General features: G+C 43.5%; 3 protein-coding genes across 3 annotated transcripts in view; 1 reads left to right on the top strand and 2 right to left on the bottom strand.

Moving 5' to 3' along the window:
• LOC149972110 (uncharacterized) overlaps positions 1–17,963 on the bottom strand; it is a 395,887-nt gene that overhangs the window by 58,740 nt on the left and 319,184 nt on the right. The gene's annotated exons all lie outside the window — the stretch shown is intronic.
• Positions 3,515–9,176, top strand: LOC110505682 (ornithine decarboxylase 1). The gene is made up of 10 exons (XM_021585068.3): positions 3,515–4,409; positions 5,671–5,820; positions 6,164–6,292; positions 6,421–6,594; positions 6,707–6,879; positions 6,987–7,203; positions 7,362–7,608; positions 7,721–7,836; positions 7,955–8,169; positions 8,303–9,176. Exons 3-10 carry the CDS (start codon positions 6,200–6,202, stop codon positions 8,433–8,435), a joined length of 1,368 nt encoding a protein of 455 aa, XP_021440743.1. The 5' UTR covers positions 3,515–4,409; positions 5,671–5,820; positions 6,164–6,199; the 3' UTR covers positions 8,436–9,176.
• Positions 11,257–16,880, bottom strand: utp25 (UTP25 small subunit processor component). Its single transcript, XM_090220978.1, has 12 exons — positions 16,657–16,880; positions 16,458–16,497; positions 16,175–16,361; positions 15,787–16,035; positions 15,527–15,615; positions 14,969–15,394; positions 14,573–14,789; positions 14,171–14,373; positions 13,477–13,659; positions 13,230–13,339; positions 12,275–12,520; positions 11,257–12,148 (listed from the first exon to the last, which is right to left on the bottom strand). Exons 1-12 carry the CDS (start codon positions 16,755–16,757, stop codon positions 11,887–11,889), a joined length of 2,313 nt encoding a protein of 770 aa, XP_090077104.1. The 5' UTR covers positions 16,758–16,880; the 3' UTR covers positions 11,257–11,886.

The following is a 17,963-nucleotide window of genomic DNA, read 5'->3' as shown; positions in this document are numbered from 1 at the left end:
CACAAAGACCGGTGAAACAGATCAGGGTGTGACCGATACCTTAACAGAAAATGACTCAAGTAAAAGTGAAAGTCACCCAGTAAAATACTACTCGAGTAAAAGTCTAAAAGTATTTGGTTGTAAATATACTTAAGTATCAAAAGAGAAAGTAAAGTAAATTAAGCAAACCAGACAGCACAATTGTCTTGTTTTTAAAAAATAATACGGCTAGCCAGGGGCACACTCCAACACTCAGACATAATTTACAAATGAAGCATTTGTGTTTAGGGAGTCCACCAGCTCAGGGGCAGTGGGGATGACCATGGATGTTATTTTTATAAGTGTGTGAATTGGGCCATTTTCTGTCCTCTTAATCATAAAAAATGTAACAAGTACTTTTGGGTGTAAGGCAAAATGTATGGAGTAAAAAGTACATTATTTTCTTTATGAATGTAGTAAAGTAAAAGTTGTCAAAAATATAAATAGTAAATTAAAATACAGATACCCCAAAAAACAACTTAAGTACTTTAAAGTATTTTTACTTAAGTTCTTTACACCACTGCCAATGTTTCCATATGTGCTATTGGATAACTAATGACCAAATTCTTAGATTTCCCAGAGGGGTAACGTCTAGCCTACTCCCAACCCCAAAGTCTCAGAAAGCAAGCATTGAGCCGATTGGAAAAGTGGTCCATCTGTTCTTTCAAGGAATCTCGAAGAAGAAACTTTGAAGAGGGATCGGGGTCAAACAATCAGTATTTCACTAAAGTGAACAGTGTTACTCATGTCCCTCTGTCCTGGTTGTAGACCTGGTTTGGAATAGGAGGTGAGTGGGGTTTAGTAGGGTTTAATAGGTCTGATAGGCTTAACACTCGAAGTGTTCCAAAAACACGTTTTCATGTGATCACATGATCTTAGTAAATTATCTTATTTTAAGTAAATGTGATAATGTGTGATTACATGTAAAGCAACGTGATAACCTGAAACTACATGTGATAACATTCCAAAAACACATGTTACCACGTGAATTCCTGTGTTTTTTCCTGTACGGGTAGTTTTCAGTGGGACCTTTTGTCACTGCGGGCATCAGACGGTCACAGATCACCAACGGGGCAAGACAACTAAGCATCAAGGGCACTGTCTACATGTGACCCCGCCAACATGTGTAGCCTACTGTATCAGCATGTCTGATACAGTAGAGAGGCTATCTGTACTCTACAATTACAGAGTAGTGCACCTATATTGGGTGTCCATTTCGGCTCTCCCCTTATTGCTCAATAGCAGTGCCTGGGTAAGCCTATTCGGGTCTCAGTGACCTCTAGAGATAAATCCAGAGAGGACTGCCAGACACAGATAAGGTTATACAGCAGACAGATGATGCATTTCTCTGTAGCCTGGGCTACTATTACATGTCATGTAAGTCTGTGATAACAGTACCAAGTTAGTCACTGAATGATTGGATTGATCAAGACCGGGTCATTCAGGATGCTGGTACTCTGGGCACCCTCACCAGCTTAAATATACAGTAGGCTATGCTTCAGTGAATTTGCTTTGTAAATATTATTTTATTTGAGGAAAAATCCTAAATTGTTCTTGTAGTAAGTCAACCAGTATCAGAAACCAGCTCATGTCTTAGCAAACTTTGAAAGAGCAAAATGACCATTAGAGAGGTGTGAGAACAAATAAAGGTGGTCAGAAAAATACAAATTCCAGAGGAAATACACTGAGTGGAAGGAACACTTTTTCCATAAGACTGACCAGGTGAATCCAGGTGAAAGCTATGATCCCTTATTGATGTCACTTCTTCAATCAGTGGAGCTGAAGGCACAATAGCAGACTATTATTTTCAATTCAGAATTGTTTTCAGTTGGAAAACTTATGTTAAACATGTTGGTCTGCACTGCAAAGTAGGCTATAAGTTGGTTGTCATTATGAAAGACATTTACAAGTCATGAGCCGGGTAATGAAGAGATGGGGTGGCAAATATGGATGATGAGGAAGAGATCTGGGTGACAACTGGCACGTTTTGGGAGCATGTAGAGGCTAGAGATAGCTAGACTACTAAATTGGGCTAAGGAACATAAGGTGGGTATTGGAGAAAGGCCATCAGTGCGTGTTCTGCAAGCAGTACAATGGATGAAGGTGCTGCGTGAGCGTGGTGAATGGATAGATGTGGTTATGGACTGTGAGGAAGAAGTAGAAGGGTCGAATGCAGTGGGAAGATGTGTGTTGAAGAATAATAACTTTTTTGGAGAAAGTGGATCACTGCCTTTTGGCTGATCCATATGTATTCTGAAAATAAATTGGGTATTGTGAAATCGGGGAAGCTAGCTCGAAGTGGACTATTGATGATTTTCTGTGTTTCTTCTGTCTAGAGGGAGCGGGCACTTCACGTGACTAGGGACAAGACCTGTGACTTGCTTTGCTCTCCGGAGCCCGGCGCCTTTGAAAACAATGGTTACTGTGGTGGAGTTGAAGTGTTAAGGTGGAGCGAATGAAATTGAAGATTCCCTATGTCTGTGATGCCCCCCGTTCGGTGTGATGTAGACCCAGTGGCAAGTGAGGTGAAACTGAGAAGACACTTTCTGTCCTTTTGAGTTTTGAAGCAGAGTCTTTACCTGATACAGTCATGTTATGGTATGTAAATGATCCAGTGAGAGCTTTTGTGTCGAACCCACTAAGGTGTTTCAGATGCCGAACCCACTGAGGTGTTTCAGATGTCAAGCTTATGGTCATGTTGCAGCAGTGTAGCAGGGAGATTCCAAGATGTGAGAAGTGTGCATGAGGGCATAAGACAAAGAAATGTGTAGTATCGGTGGAAAAACTGTTTGTGTCAATTGTGGGGGTGGCCATCTTGCTGGGGATCAGAAGAGCCCGGTGCAAGAGAGACAGGTTGAGGTTGCCAGGGTCAGAGTAAAACAGAAGATGTCATATGCTGAGGCAGTGAAGTGAGTAAAGGATGATGGGACAAGAGTGATGCGAATTTGTGCTTCAGTAAGGTTGGCTTCTTATCATTCATTGCAATGGTTATCAAGTGTACCGCAGAAATGGAACATTAATCACAGAAAATAGATGTGGCGGCAGCTGCAGAGAAGTTCTTGGGTGTACAAGGTTTTCCCTTACTAAAAAAGATTGCAGTCAGAGTGCAGTACACTGCAGTACAATTAAGCAATAAGGCACGAAGGGGTGTGGTATACGGCCAATATACCACGGCTAAGGGCTGTTATTCTTCTCGACTCAACACTGAGTGCCTGGACACAGCCCTTAGCCGTGGTATATTGGCCATATATCACAAACTCAGAGGAGCCGTATTTCTATTATAAACTGGTCACGAACTTAACTAGAGCAGTAAAACTAAATGTTTTTGTCATACCCGTGGTTTACGGTCTGATATACCATGTCTGTTAGCCAATCAGCATTCAGGGCTTGAACCACCCAGTTTATAACTGCTGAAGGTCATGGCATATCAGACCTTGCTCTAATTAAGTTCGTAACCAGTTTATAATAGAAATAATGCTCATCTGGGTTTGTGATATATGGCCAATATACCACGGCTCAGGACTGTGTCCAGGCACTCCGCGTGCAAAAGAACAGCCCTTAGCCATGGTATATTGGCCATATACCTCACCCCCCCGTGCCTCATTGCTTAATTAGTGCAGTATAACTCCAGTATGCTGCAAATGCTGCCTTCAAAATAACACTATTTTTTTTTACTGCAGTAATTTTGCAATGTAACTGCAGACTCTTCAGTGCAGTACACTGAATTTATTCTGCAATTACTGAGTCCAAAATGCCACAGTCGACTGCAGTTACTGCATTTTAACTGCAGTTTTAAAACTGCTATATTTTCTTGTAAGGGTTACTGCAGAAGAGATACAAGATGTGTTTAAAGAAAGACTTCTGTCCTCCCAGGCCTTCGGCCTGGTGTAGGATCAGTTAGGGTCAAAGTATTGGAATGGAGTGATGATTTTTGAAATATTAAATAGTTGTATATAGGTGTAGGGTTAGTTGGTGGTGCAACTTTTTTCCTTTTACAAAAGTAAAAAAGTAACGTGATTGACCACACACTACCACGCAGTAGGTGGCGGCATGCACAACCAAAATGTGCGAATGCCATGATACCAAAGAAGAAGAACGAAGAGACGCTTTCGAGCTACCGATTCCTACTTCCTCCTAGAGCACATGGAGCCGGTGACAAGACTAAACCGGTTCCTAAGTCTACAGAAGGCCGGTTTTAGCTGGCGTGTTGCCCTGGAGACGGCACCTCTATAAATACGGTCGTATCGAAACATTGGCTTCAACTTTCCAGTTGTAAATCAGTTAGAGAGCGCTACACAGTTTCGTGACAGACTCGGCTGACGAGGAAAAACCGAGTCATATTTTCCAGGATTCTGGTCTAATGGACACACTCTTTGTAAATGCTTTTTAAGGTAAACCTAATCCAATAATTGATTCTACATTTTCACAAATTAATTTATTTTAAACAGGTTAGCTAGGTAAACTATCGAATTCATCCATGCATTGCGATATCCACGTTGGCTTAGTCAGATCGTGTGAAGTTGTGTTTAGCTAAAGTAATATTATGGTTATGCCATATTTAGCCTCTTCGCTCATGGAGACCTGTAACGTTACATTGAACTGTGTAACAGTACAGGTCTCCCAGAGCGAAAATGATATGCCACATCGTGCACCGTTAGTTAGCGTTACGTATCTCTATCTTCTAATATGTTTTTGGTTTAATGGAAGTGATGGGTTTGGAGCAGGTTAAGATACGCCGTGTGTACTTTGGCGAACCTGGGGTTGGTTTGGGCCGCGGGAATGAGATTGGCAAAGAAACTCGGTGAACGTTTTTGTTACATCCGTGAACAACTCCCAGTCCCCACACAATGTATTTAACTAGTTTGCTAACATGTATTTTATGAAATGTATACCGGTAACATTAGGCGACATTGACGAAGCTCGTGTGGCCATGTTGGCATGGCGTGAATGAATGAATCACGAATTTTGGGCCGTGTTCGAAAGCATCAAAACCGTGATGTATCATGGGCAAATTGTGACAGACTAACATATCTAGAAGTTCTATTGAGGAGTGATTATTTATGAAGCAGGGTGATTTGAAGACCGGCCAGTCTCGACTCGCCTTTAAAGTCGTCTGCAATGTCGAATGCGCCCATTATAATGGCGCGCCAAGCGGATAAAATACTAATTGGTTCAGCCAAGAAGCGTTTGTTTTGCGTCAGTCTTTCCTGATTGGTTCCTTTTCATGCCACTTAACGATTTAGCCACTCGCTCTGCTATTTGGATACTTTAGCCGTGTACTTGTCATAAAGGCGGGTTCTCACTTGCTGGTTAGTAGAGACTTGTCGAGAGACGTCGTATCAATTTGAGACCCGGATAAAGGATTGCCCTGTAGTCGGCCTTCTCGAGGGTGTGGTTGTTAAACAAAAAAAACATCCTTCAGATTGTCCGATAGTGTAAAAAAGCAAGTATATTGGCCATTAATACTCACTGATAACACTTGCGATGCCAACAGTAATTGATTCTCAGTCATACTAGACTATATGATTATCTAAACTGCTAACGGGCTGGTTGAGTGAATTATGGAAATATCCATTGAAAACCCTAACAGCATAGACACTGTCCTGTTTTAATGCTGCTGTATTTTCACACATTTGAACTTTCTGTTTGCAGAATAATCGCTTTAGGAAAGCGCACACTGGCTGCTCTGCAGGCCCCGGCCTAGAGTCTTACCTGAAAGGCTTCAACTTCACTGGTGAACCACCCTGGCTGCTCTGCACCTGATTAAACTACTTTGCCAAATTGCATCTCTTTCTTGTCCAAGTAAGGGTTGCTTTCCAATCCATTGTTATTTCCAACATGCATGTCACAATATCTTCTAAAATAGATGTTACAGTACAGACCTATTAGCAGCTGGGGTTGGTTGTGGTTGGTGTTCTGTATCTCTGTAATGCTACTAATTTAGGCATGTTCCAGATGACAATGTGCCATCTTGTACAAATATTTTACTATCAGGGAATTGTCCTTGTAAAGTGTGTAAGTCACTGAGTCAACATTGATAGGCTATTCCTTTAACAACTAGCCCACTGATAAACTAGCTAACATTGGGAAACAAGTGTTTTTGGGTCTGTGCTATGTTTTTAACTCTGATCTCCCTTTTCCACAGTTCTTTTGTGACAATCTTTAAATATTTTCTTCGACCATGAACACTTCTGCTCCTGATTTTGCCTTCCTGGAGGAGGGTTTCTGTGCCCGTGACATTGTTGAGCAGAAAATCAACGAGACTTCCATGTCTGTAAGAACCACCTCCTGTTGTCTCTGATTTTGCTGCATTTGGTGTGAGAAGTGTGATTTGATGACGAGGCATTTGTCAGTGTAAGATGTATTTCTTATTTGCTTGCATCCATGTCTTTGACCCTCCAGGATGATAAGGATGCCTTCTACGTGTGCGACTTGGGTGACGTGCTGAAGAAGCACATGCGATGGGCGCGTGCCATGCCTCGTGTCACGCCCTTCTATGCTGTCAAATGCAACGACAGCCGGGCTGTTGTCACGACCCTGGCCTCCTTGAACGCTGGCTTTGACTGTGCAAGCAAGGTTTGTCTCTTTCTAAACCGCTCCTGACTTGAAATGACCTTGATCCCCTCCAAACCCTGCTGCCCTGTGAATGTGTTTCCTGTACTGACCCAGTCTGTCTTTGTCCCATCAGACTGAGATCCAGATCGTTCAGTCTCTGGGTGTGGATGCTAACAGGATCATCTACGCCAATCCCTGCAAGCAGGTGTCCCAGATCAAGTATGCCTCTGCCCACGGAGTGCAGATGATGACCTTCGACAGTGATGTGGAGCTCATGAAGGTTGCTCGGTACCACGACGATGCCAAGTAAGAGACCTCCACCCCCATTATTTAGCCACGCTGAAAACACTTGGAATTGTCAGGAAAAAAGAAAAGTACACCTCTTACTTTCTTACTTATCTCTCCTTGTCCAGACTTGTACTGCGTATTGCCACAGATGATTCCAAGGCAGTGTGCCGGCTGAGTGTGAAGTTTGGTGCCACCCTGAAGGCCTGTCGGGGTCTCCTGGAGCGGGCTAAGGAGCTGGGCCTGGATGTTATCGGGGTCAGCTTCCACGTGGGCAGTGGCTGCACTGACCCAGACACCTACAGCCAGGCCATCTCTGATGCACGCTGTGTCTTCGACATGGGGGTGAGTTGCCTTTTCTGCTTTAACTTACCACCCGAATTGATACATTTTATAAATGGACCCTTAGCCTGGTAAGTTTGGTTTTGGTTAGTTTCCAGTGAAGGGACGCAGTTGGCCCTCAGCGGTAGGCCTAACTCATCTCTGTTGGTTTGTTTCTTCAGTCCGAGGTGGGATTCAACATGACCCTCCTGGACATTGGAGGCGGTTTCCCTGGGTCCGAGGACACCAAGCTCAAGTTTGAGGAGATCACAGCCGTTATCAACCCAGCGCTGGACAAGTATTTTCCTGCTGACTCTGGGATCCGGATCATAGCCGAACCAGGCCGCTACTACGTGGCCTCTGCCTACACCCTAGCTGTTAACATCATTGCCAAGAAGGTTATCATGAACGAGCAGTCTGCCTCTGACGGTAAGCGCAAACTCGACTCAATCCTCAAACTTGCGGCTACTGCCTGATGTGCAAAATAACATTGCATCACGTAACTTAGTTAGCAAAGTTTCATTCCTCTCTGCCCCTACAGAGGATGATGATTGGACTAGTGACCGGACTCTGATGTACTATGTGAACGATGGGGTCTACGGCTCCTTCAACTGTATTCTATATGACCATGCTCACCCCCTGCCTATCCTGCACAAGGTACGATGATTGACACTCACGCACTTCATTTCAACAACTCTCACACAAGAATTGCATTTTATAAAACCAGTAAAATAAGTTCCATTGTTTAGTCCTTGCTCTCTTCATCCTCCTACAGAAGCCAAAACCAGATGAACGTATGTACCACTGCAGCATCTGGGGACCAACCTGCGATGGCCTGGACCGCATCGCTGAGATGTGCACCTTGCCTGACATGCAGGTGGGAGAGTGGCTGCTGTTTGAGAACATGGGTGCCTACACCGTGGCTGCGTCCTCTACCTTCAACGGCTTCCAGAAGCCAGACATCTATTACACTATGTCCCGCACAGCTTGGTAAGTTATTGGAAATGTAGTAGAATTATATGGACACCAATTGAATGTGATTGTGGCTGAATGTTTCCATACAGTGGTGTTTCATCAATCCTCAACCTTGATTCTGATTCTAAATCGCTCTTGTCCTGTGTAGGCAGTGCATGCAGCAGATCTGTGCCCAGGGGATGCCTGTTCCTTTGGAGGAGTTGTCCTGTGTGACATCCAGCTGTGGCCATGAGAGCAGCCTGGAGCTGCCCACTGAGCCTTGCCAGACCCGTGTGCTCTAATCATAACACCAACATAATCTCATACATACCCACCACCACACTGCCACTCTATGGGCCCAGTAGCCTGTTTTTAATTTCCTATTCAGTTTGTTTTATTTTTTACTCATACTGTTGAAAGGCCGGTTACTTGACTGGAGAATGAGGGGCATGTTGGTGCACATATCTTTCTTTTCTGTATGAAAGACAGATCTAATCCCGAGCTGTCCTATTGTTACGGGGGTCTGATTGGCTAATGCCTATAATACCAAGGTTGAATGTTCATTTATTGTAGGGGCCACAGGGTGCCTTAATTTGCACTGAGCTAAGTCGCTCTGAATGAGAGCACTTGTAAAATGACAATGTAAATGTTACATGGCGGTGTCGTAGGTGTTTTTTCTCTCCAGCTCCTAGAAGGCGCCATTTCAGTTGACTCCACTACCACATCTCATGACTCGAAAAGGGCTGTTTGAGTGCTGGTTGCTACAGATATTTAATTTTCTCTGAATCCTCTTTCCCACCGACCACTTTCAGTGTAGGGACTCAACATGCAGACTGTCCCTCCTTCTCCTTTTCTGTATTTAAAGTTTTTAGTTTTTTTTTGCTGGGTAGTACACCAGTTAATGATAATTAATGTTTAAGATGCATTTTTTTTTTAAATGGATATGAAAGAGATGGGATTGCACATTTGTATTGCTTTCCTATGGAAACTATCAATTTTGTATTAATTTTTTATTATAAATAAAATGTAGGTGCAGAGCTGAATAACGTTGTGGTCCTTCCTGGGGGGAAAAGGCATAACACACCTTGAGGATATTACTACAGTAGTGATTCACTAACTATTGAACAAAAATATAAATGCAACAATTTCAGTTACTAATAAGTAAATCAGCCAATTGAAATGCATTTAATTAGGCCCTAATCTATAGATTTCACGACTGGGAATTCAGATGTGCATCTGTTGGTCACATTCCCTTAAAGTGATGTGTGTGGATTAGAAGACCAGTATCTGGTGTGACCATTTACCTCATGTAGCATATCTCCTTCGCATGGGGTTGCTCAGGCTGTTGATTGTGGAATGTCCCACTCTTCAATGGCTGTGCAAAGATGTTGGATATTGGCTGGAACTGCAACATGCTGTCGATCCAGAGCATACCAAACATGCTCAATGGGTGACGTCTGAGTATGCAGGCCATGGTGGAAGAACTGGGACGTGTTCAGCTTCCAAGAATTGTGTACAGATCCTTGCATGGGCCCGTGCATTATGGTGACGGATGAATAGCACAATGGGCCTTGGTTACGGTATGTGTGCATTCAAATTGCCATTAATAAAATGCAATTGTTTGTAGCTTATGCCTGCCCATACCATAACCCTGTTGGCACTCTGTTCACAACGTTGACTTCAGCAAAACGCTCCCCCACCACGCCATACATGGGGTCTGCGGTTGTGAGGCCGGTTGGAGGTACTGCCAAATTCTCTAAAATGGCGTTGGAAGCAGCTTATGGTAGAGAAATTTACATTCAGTCCTCTGGCAACAGCTCTGGTTGACATTCCTATTGCACACTCCCTCAACTTGAGACATTTTAGTAACCTTTTGTCACCTGCGTAATGATCATGCTGTTTTATCACCTTGATATGCCACACCTGTCAGGTGAATGGATTATCTCAGCAAAGGAGAAATGCAAACATGTGTGCACATAATTGGAGACACAAGCTTCTTGTGCATATGGAACATTTCTGGGATCTTTTATTTTAGCTCATTAAACATGGGACCAACACTGTACATGTTATATTTTTGTTCGGTGTGTGTATATATATATATACATACACACAATTCTGAACTTATGAGGGGCAGCAGTTGCTCGCAGGTGTAGTATCCATATCCACACAGTCAGTCAACTGGTTTGTGGAATCAATCCATGTAGTTATACTAAACTCTTATTGCACTATGAAGAAATGGCTCAGCGTTTGCCTAATTTCAGTTTGTGACAAAACAAGCAGTCATTGTGTAGAGAATTATTGTACCATCTATACCGCTGTGAAATATATTTTCAGCTGTTTAAAGATGGTGTACAAAACCGAAAGTAGAAAATGCTACTTAAGAATGGGAAGCATATAAATAGCACACAAATAGAATAGATCTACCGTAATACTTTTTAGAATTGCTTGATGAGAATGATGAACTAAAGGTCGGGTAACCCAAAAAGTTACATTATTGCCAGGGCCGGCCCTTGCCTTTTGGGGCACCTAGCCGGCAAAACATTTTACTGGCCCCCAGCAGAGAATGTTTTGAAGTACATTTCCTGCACTCCTACACTTTTCCCCCAATTCTACAAATTTTGCCATGGGGCAGATTTTTTTTCTCTCGGTGTTAAAGCAAATTTCTTGCACTTCGACACATTTTTCCAGTGACTTGTGCTATGTTAATATGATCTGAGTGAGCATGACTAACAAAATCAATGGGGGCCCACTGGAGGTCAGGGCTGCTGGACACATGCCCAGTTGGTATTCGGTCATAATTACAAGTTTAGATAACTGGCTAGACTAACTACCAATCAAAAAAATTGTTTGCAGATATGGCTAATTGAGTGACCCAGTGACTGAAATAAGTGAAAAACTTGATGCACAACCACATTTTAAAATTATATCTTGTGTATTTTACTCTCAACATTAAGTTGAGAACCTGACTGATCATAGAAAAATTAACATAACTAAATTATCAAAGCAAAGGTGCACATCTGTATCACTTAAAGTATTTAAAAGCAATATGCTAACATGACAAATAAAACATTTGAATGCTGGTAATAGACTCGTTTGAGTAAAAAATGTTGAAGACACTTAATCTCAAGTAACATCGCTTTAATACCATACTTGAAACTTTGGGTTCAATTCATAAAAATCACTGTTCGGGGTGGCGCAGTGGTTAAGGGCGCTGTACTGCAGCGCCAACGGTGCCACCAGAGACTCTGGGTTCGCGTCCAGGCTCTGTCGTAACCGGCTGCGACCGGGAGGTCCGTGGGGCGACGAACAATTGGCCTAGCGTCGTCCGGGTTAGGGAAGGGTTGGTCGATAGGGATATCCTTGTCTCATCGCGCACCAGCGACTCCTGTGGTGGGCCGGGCGCAGGTGCACGGTGTTTCCTCCGACACATTGGTACTTCCGGGTTCCGGGTTGGATGTGCGCTGTGTTAAGAAGCAGTGCGGCTTGGTTGGGTTGTGTATCGGAGGACGCATGACTTTCAACCTTCGTCTCTCCCGAGCCCGTACGGGAGTTGTAGCGATGAGACAAGATAGTAGCTACTAAATAATTGGATACGACGGAATTGGAGAGAAAACGGGGGGAAAAAAAGCTGATATTCTTTTCAACAGCATGTCTGACTAAAGTCAATACATTTTCATGATCGTAAAACCAAAGTGGCTGTTGAAAGGAAGTTCCCTCTTCCTACCTACAGATATCAGTCACTTTCCGTCTGTGTTAGGGGCCCATGGGGCCCTTCTCCTCGCCCGTGACGAACAGGTGTGCGGGCTTCTGGGACTGCAGCATCTGAGCGGCCCTTTGGGCCCCAGTGATGGCAGCGAGGCGCTGGGCGTCATAGCGTGAGTAGAGGGCTGTGCAAGTCCAGCTAGCCTCCTCTCCTTGGCCCCCTGCCTGCAGCATGTTGCACACCTCACTGTAGAAGTGAGGGTATGAGGGCAGCCCATAGAAGATCAGGTTCTTGATTCCCTTGATGGTGTATCTGATAGGAGGTTGACAATTATTCAATGGGAAAGTTCAATGCAACACTATTATACACAGTTGGACAACTTCCTGTTTACAGACAACAAAAATTGCCTGACATTTAAAAACAGAGCACCACTTTTACCTCTTGTAGAAGTGGAAGCGTTCGGTGAAGAGAATAAACTGTTTATCTCCCTTCTGGAAAAAGTGCCTGGCACGGGACACCTCTGACTTGGTCGAGTACTCGCATATACTGGCAAAGTTGATCTCCTCCTTCTTCATGTAGTTGCGCAGTCGGACGTAGTCGAAGTATGAGGGAACATAGATGAGCGTGTGGGACATGACTGAGTCCCTGTACTGGGGCAGGACCTTGTCCACAAAGAATTGGAACCTGCCAGGGAAAATGGGGTTAAATTAAGAAAAGGTTTATTCATTGATTGATTTTAAGATGTCAGTATAACATTTAAGCACAATAGGAGGTAGTCAATGACTTCAAATTGTTTACAATTAAACTTCACTATAATATATAAACCATGAATTTCCCTCTGTAGTCCGATCTGATCTTGTGGTATTCAAATTTGCCACTTGCAGAGTAGGGTTGATCTTAACTTGGAATGTATTAGTGCAGTGCCCTCTAGTATTCGCTATGTCTTACACCGGGGCTGTCTGTTGCAAATCAGACTTTACTTTTTCTTTATTTGCTGTAGGGTTGGGCTCGGTAGACCTCTAAAATACAGTATGCTACTCCAAATATCGCGATATCCAATATAATCTGTTTGCGCCGTTAATGACTAGATAATTCCAGACGGTGCTTTTTTGTTCTTATTTACAATATCATAGTTGCATTCTCATTTTTTTTAAATTTGTATGGTGAAAAAATAAGGCTTAATTCATTTAGATTTCATTTTCAACATATTGATAAAGCCTAACTGAAGTTCAAACAGAGTATAGTCTTGCACTTCACAATATATCGTCAAAGTAAAATATCACAATATTCAATTTAAACATTAAACAACAATTTAATCAGCCCAACCCTAATTTCCTGCCCAGATTATATACCATCATAGGATACTGCTGAAGAGTACATTGTGTGTCTTTACCTTGCATCCTGGTCCATGAAGCTGTTAGAGTTGATCATCTGGAAGACATGAGGGAGCTGAACCAGAACCTGGCAGATAGAGCCTGTTATAGGCATATTCTTGGTGGCAACCTGGAAAAAGAATGTGGAAAACATGACTTTCATAATACTCAATTAACAATGTTTCTAATGGCATGGCGTATAACTCGTTAGTTGAAATCGTACAGACGGTGGATTGAAGAGGCCACACAGGCTAAGTGCACACTGACCTGGCCGCGGTAGTTGAAGCAGTGCTTAGAGATGATGTTGTTGATCTGTGGGTCCTGGATAGAGCTGAACATCAGTGTCTGGCGATAGTACTTGGCCCAGTTGTTCAGGTTCCACATGCGCACCCTGGAGAAGTCCACCCCATGGGGGTCCAAGGGCTGCAGGTTCAGATGCTTCATCACATGCTGGAAGAAAGCACAGCAGGGATTGTGGTTAAAGCAACACTGTGCAATGTTCTGTGGTGTAGAAGGTCCCTTTACACAGGAAGGTAATTCACTAAAATACCAAAAGGGCAGCCTGTATAATGCCATAGTGACACTTCCCTGAATTATACACATTATTTACAATAGTAGAAGTGGATATTTTTGGCTTTTTATAACAGAACTTGACGAAATATGGAGGAGACTTCTTACATTTTTTAAACCTTTATTTAACTAGGCAAGTCGGTTAAGAACACATTCTTATTTTCAATGATGGCCTAGGAACCGTGGGTTAACTGCCTTGTTCAGGGGCAGAACGACAGATTTTTACCTTGTCAGCTCGGGGATTCGATCTTGCAACCTTTCGGTTACAAGTCCAACGCTCTAACCACTAGGCTACCTGCCGCACCCAACTTAATCTAGGCTACTGTTGATCAATCCAGCCTAACCCTGCCAGTAGGTAACCCTATCTAACCACACTAGCAGGTAACCCTACCAGTAGGTGCTCCCAGTTCTGCATGAGGAAGACGTCGGCCTGGTCCACCACCAGTATCTCGATGGAGGACAAGAAGTCGTAGTCCCGCTTGGCCTCGCCATCCACCCCCAGCACTGTACGCAGGCCCAGCGGAGACGCTATGATGATGTCAGAGGAGTAGAAGGGTGCATAGAGCCGAATGCTTCTCCTCAAGATGGAAACTCCTGGTTTGAAGAGGGTGGGGTCAAAGGTCGATAATGGCCAGAGATAGAGGAAATGAGCCAAATGTGGAGGCAAAAATGGAGTGCAATCTATTGTGAATGAATGTCTAAAAAAAGGTATTTTAGGGAAATATAAACACGACAACAAACATTCTCATTGCGTTTGCCTGCAGCGTAATGCACATCCTATTTGCTTGCTGACCTATCCTGAAGTGATCGTCGATATTGCCAGAGAAAATGGCGGTGTAGTCGTCTGGTCTGAAGAGGTTGGGTGGCGTGTTCACTGGTTCCTCTCCAAATTCATCCTTGAACCTCTTCTTGTTGCTGACATCCATCTTCCTGCCCTTGGTTTCCAGGAGGTTGATGAGGGTCTGGACCACCCGCAGCGCTCCATCTCGGAACGGCACCAGGATCAGAACCTGTACACAGATGCATGAGGGAACTGATTACAATATCTTGGTGGTGAAAGGGGTAGACTAACCAGATGTGTAAACAACATTCAGTCTCTTCAACCGAGCTGGACTACTAATCAGCACACATTGGTGCTACTCTGGATAGGGACTTAGGACAAAGTACACAAGTAAACAGGTGCCTTTACCTTGGGTCGGGTCAGGCCTTGGTCCCGGGGCTCATCCTGTGGCTCAACTCCGGCCTTGTTCCCTACGGCCTTGTCTGCGGCTTGGTTCTCCCTCGTCTGGGCATTATGACCCAGAACGCCAGAGTTGGCCTTCAGCACGTGGTTGAGTGCGTGGAGGCAGTAGGCACTGCGGACCTGCCAGCCCTCGGTGAGTGGTGAGCTCTCTGGGAAGTACACGTCCCTGTAGGAACCCATTAGAGACAGCAGCTCCAGCTGCAGTGGACTGACCTCCTCCACGGCTCCCTTAGAGTTGGAGGTCTGGTTCAGAGACGTCCAGTTAGTTTCCAGGGCTTTGTGGAGCACCAGAGGCCTTTTGTCTTTCTCCTGGCCAGCGGGACCAAACTTCTCCAGAGGGGAGGAGCAGAGGAGGGTGCCCAGGCTTGGCCACTGTGTGTGATTTGTGTGGGGAATGGGGTGGTGAAGGTGGACATGACGAGAGGTTACACAATGTTGGCCGTTAAACTTGAATAAACAAGAACACATAAAAATTAAATTAAGCTCAGACAAATGTGGGCGTACCTTGACCTGAGCCTTGGCCTTAGTGCGAGCAGTGATCTGTTTTACGTCCTCCTCACTAATCTCTGTGTCAAGGTGCAGCTTAAAGGAGTCTAAAAAGATGGGAAACACACTGAAGCATTGCCTTTTCACTCCAAACCCACCTTCAGGGGTTGGTTGCGGCACTGAGCTATGAATAATTCCAGAGCTGGATAGTGGATACAAAACCAGAATGATGGAAGATTAAATGAAGTAGGACTAAATTTCTCCCATTGTTTGCTTACCTTCCTCATCCTCTTGTTTAGCAGTGCTCTCTGCACCCTCCTGTTCTCCTTCTCCAGAGAAGTTGTTCTCCAGACAGAACTGAGACTCATGTTCCTTGTCCTCAAACTCCACTCCTCCTGCTGTTTCATTCTCCATAGCATCCTCACCCCCTTCATTTGGTCCTGCTTCCCCCTCATCTGCCTCTTCTGGTGTCAGAGTCAAATTATTTCCTGCGTCTTGACATTCCTCATCATCTCCATCACTTCCTTCTAAAATCAAGGAGCATAGAAAATTCTAAATTCCGATCTGATTTGTAATGTCACTCCATGACTGTTCTAAAGACAATCATGACATAACCAATACTCAAACTATGCTTCAATCAGTGTGCACTTTGACACTTTAACTTGCCTTCACTGAGATGCTCTTCTACCTCTTCCTCATCCTCTTCTTCATCATCATCATCATCTACACTCTCATATTCGCTTTCGTGGTCTGCAGGGCTGCTGAGAGTAGACAACAACTTCTGGTATGCTGACTTGTGCTCTGGTTCTTCGTCCTCGTCACTTTCAGCACAGGACTGTACTGGGCTGTCTGGCTGTAGAAAAGAGAAAACACATTTACAAAAAACGCTAACTAGCAATTGAAAGTCAGATAAGCTAGTTAGTCGACGAGACAATAACGTTAGACTTACCAGATCCAATATTTGTGTTTTCTCTGCCTTTTCTGTGACTCTAGAATAAATAATTTAAAACATCTGATTTATAAACATGTACTTTATTCTATGCAGGGTCAAGTGATTAGCATGGTTAGCTGTTTGCTAGCTAGTTACGTTAGCTATAGTATAGCTAATTGAGGAATACAAGTCACAGTGAATTTCAATTGCTGCGTACATATCATGGAATGGATGCTCCTCTCCAAATTCTTTCAGATGTTTCTTCTGCTTTTTTGATAAATTATTAAATATCTGATTCTTCTGTTTTCTCTTCCCCATTGTTGACGGTTCAGTCACTAGATAGCTAGATAACTTTAGCTTGGTCGGGACACACGTGTGTTTGGGTTTTTTCGCAGATCAAAATCGTCACTTCCGGTATTCAAATTAAAGTGACAATCCACTGCAGTCAAATCAAATTGTATTGGTAGTGTAGCGAAATGCTTATGCTTCTAGATCCGACAGTGCAGCAGTATGTAACAGGTAATATCTAACAAATTCCACAACAAAAGCTAATATCTAACAAATTCCACAACAAAACCTAATACACACAATCTAGTAAAGGAATGGGATGAGAATATATAAGTATAAAATGTATGCATGAGCAGTGACAGAGCGACTAAGATGCAATAGATAGTAAAGAATAGATAGTGAAGGATACAGTATACAGTATATACATATGAGATGAATAATGAGAGATATGTAAACATTCTTAAAGTGGCATTATTAAAGTGACTCGTGTTCCATTTATTAAAGTGGCCAATAATATTAAGTCTGTAGGAATTCAGACACCTTTCTGTGCTTGTGGTGGCTGTTTAACAATCTGATGACCAGATTTTATGCACCTGTACTGACCTCGCCTTCTGGATGAAAGCGGGTTGAACAGGCCATATTTGAACAATTAATTAATTATGGGGATATCAGTTGAAGGTTTGCTTGTTTTAGCTGTTACCATGGAAGAACTTAATTCATTGTTAACCATTTTAGTGTCCAGTTTGTTTACTCAGACCATTTTGGACTTTTACGTGTCAATGAGGAAAATGAACAATAGAGTCGGGCAGCAGGTGGCCAAAACGGTTAGAGTGGAACTGAAAGGTCGTTCAATCCTGAGTCGACAAAGTAAAAAATCTGTCGGCTCGGGGACCCTTGCTCCAGGGTCGCTGTTGCTAATATATGGTAAACCCTGGCTTTGACCCCACTCAATTCAAGGGTGTAACGTCTGCTTCCAACTCATACTCTCAAACACGTAGATCCCCTGAACGCAGCTCATGGTCCTGATCCCAATCACCTGAATTCTGATCACCTGTTCACACACCTGTATGTCATTATCACACACTAGTTAGTTCAGTTCTTTGCACCCCATAATTGTGAGGTATTGTTTGTTTTGTGACACACTTCTATTTGGAGCGCTGGATTGTATTGTAATTTAATCCGCCTGTGTATGATGCCCTTTGCCTATTTCCTGACTGTACTTTAGCCTATTGGATT

The sequence above is a fragment of the Oncorhynchus mykiss genome, chromosome 25 (genome assembly GCF_057628025.1).
Source record: "Oncorhynchus mykiss isolate SJ-2025 chromosome 25, ASM5762802v1, whole genome shotgun sequence".
Lineage (NCBI taxonomy): Eukaryota > Metazoa > Chordata > Actinopteri > Salmoniformes > Salmonidae > Oncorhynchus > Oncorhynchus mykiss.
The sequence above is the reverse complement of the archived record's forward strand: the minus strand, read 5'-3'. Positions and strand labels throughout refer to the sequence as shown.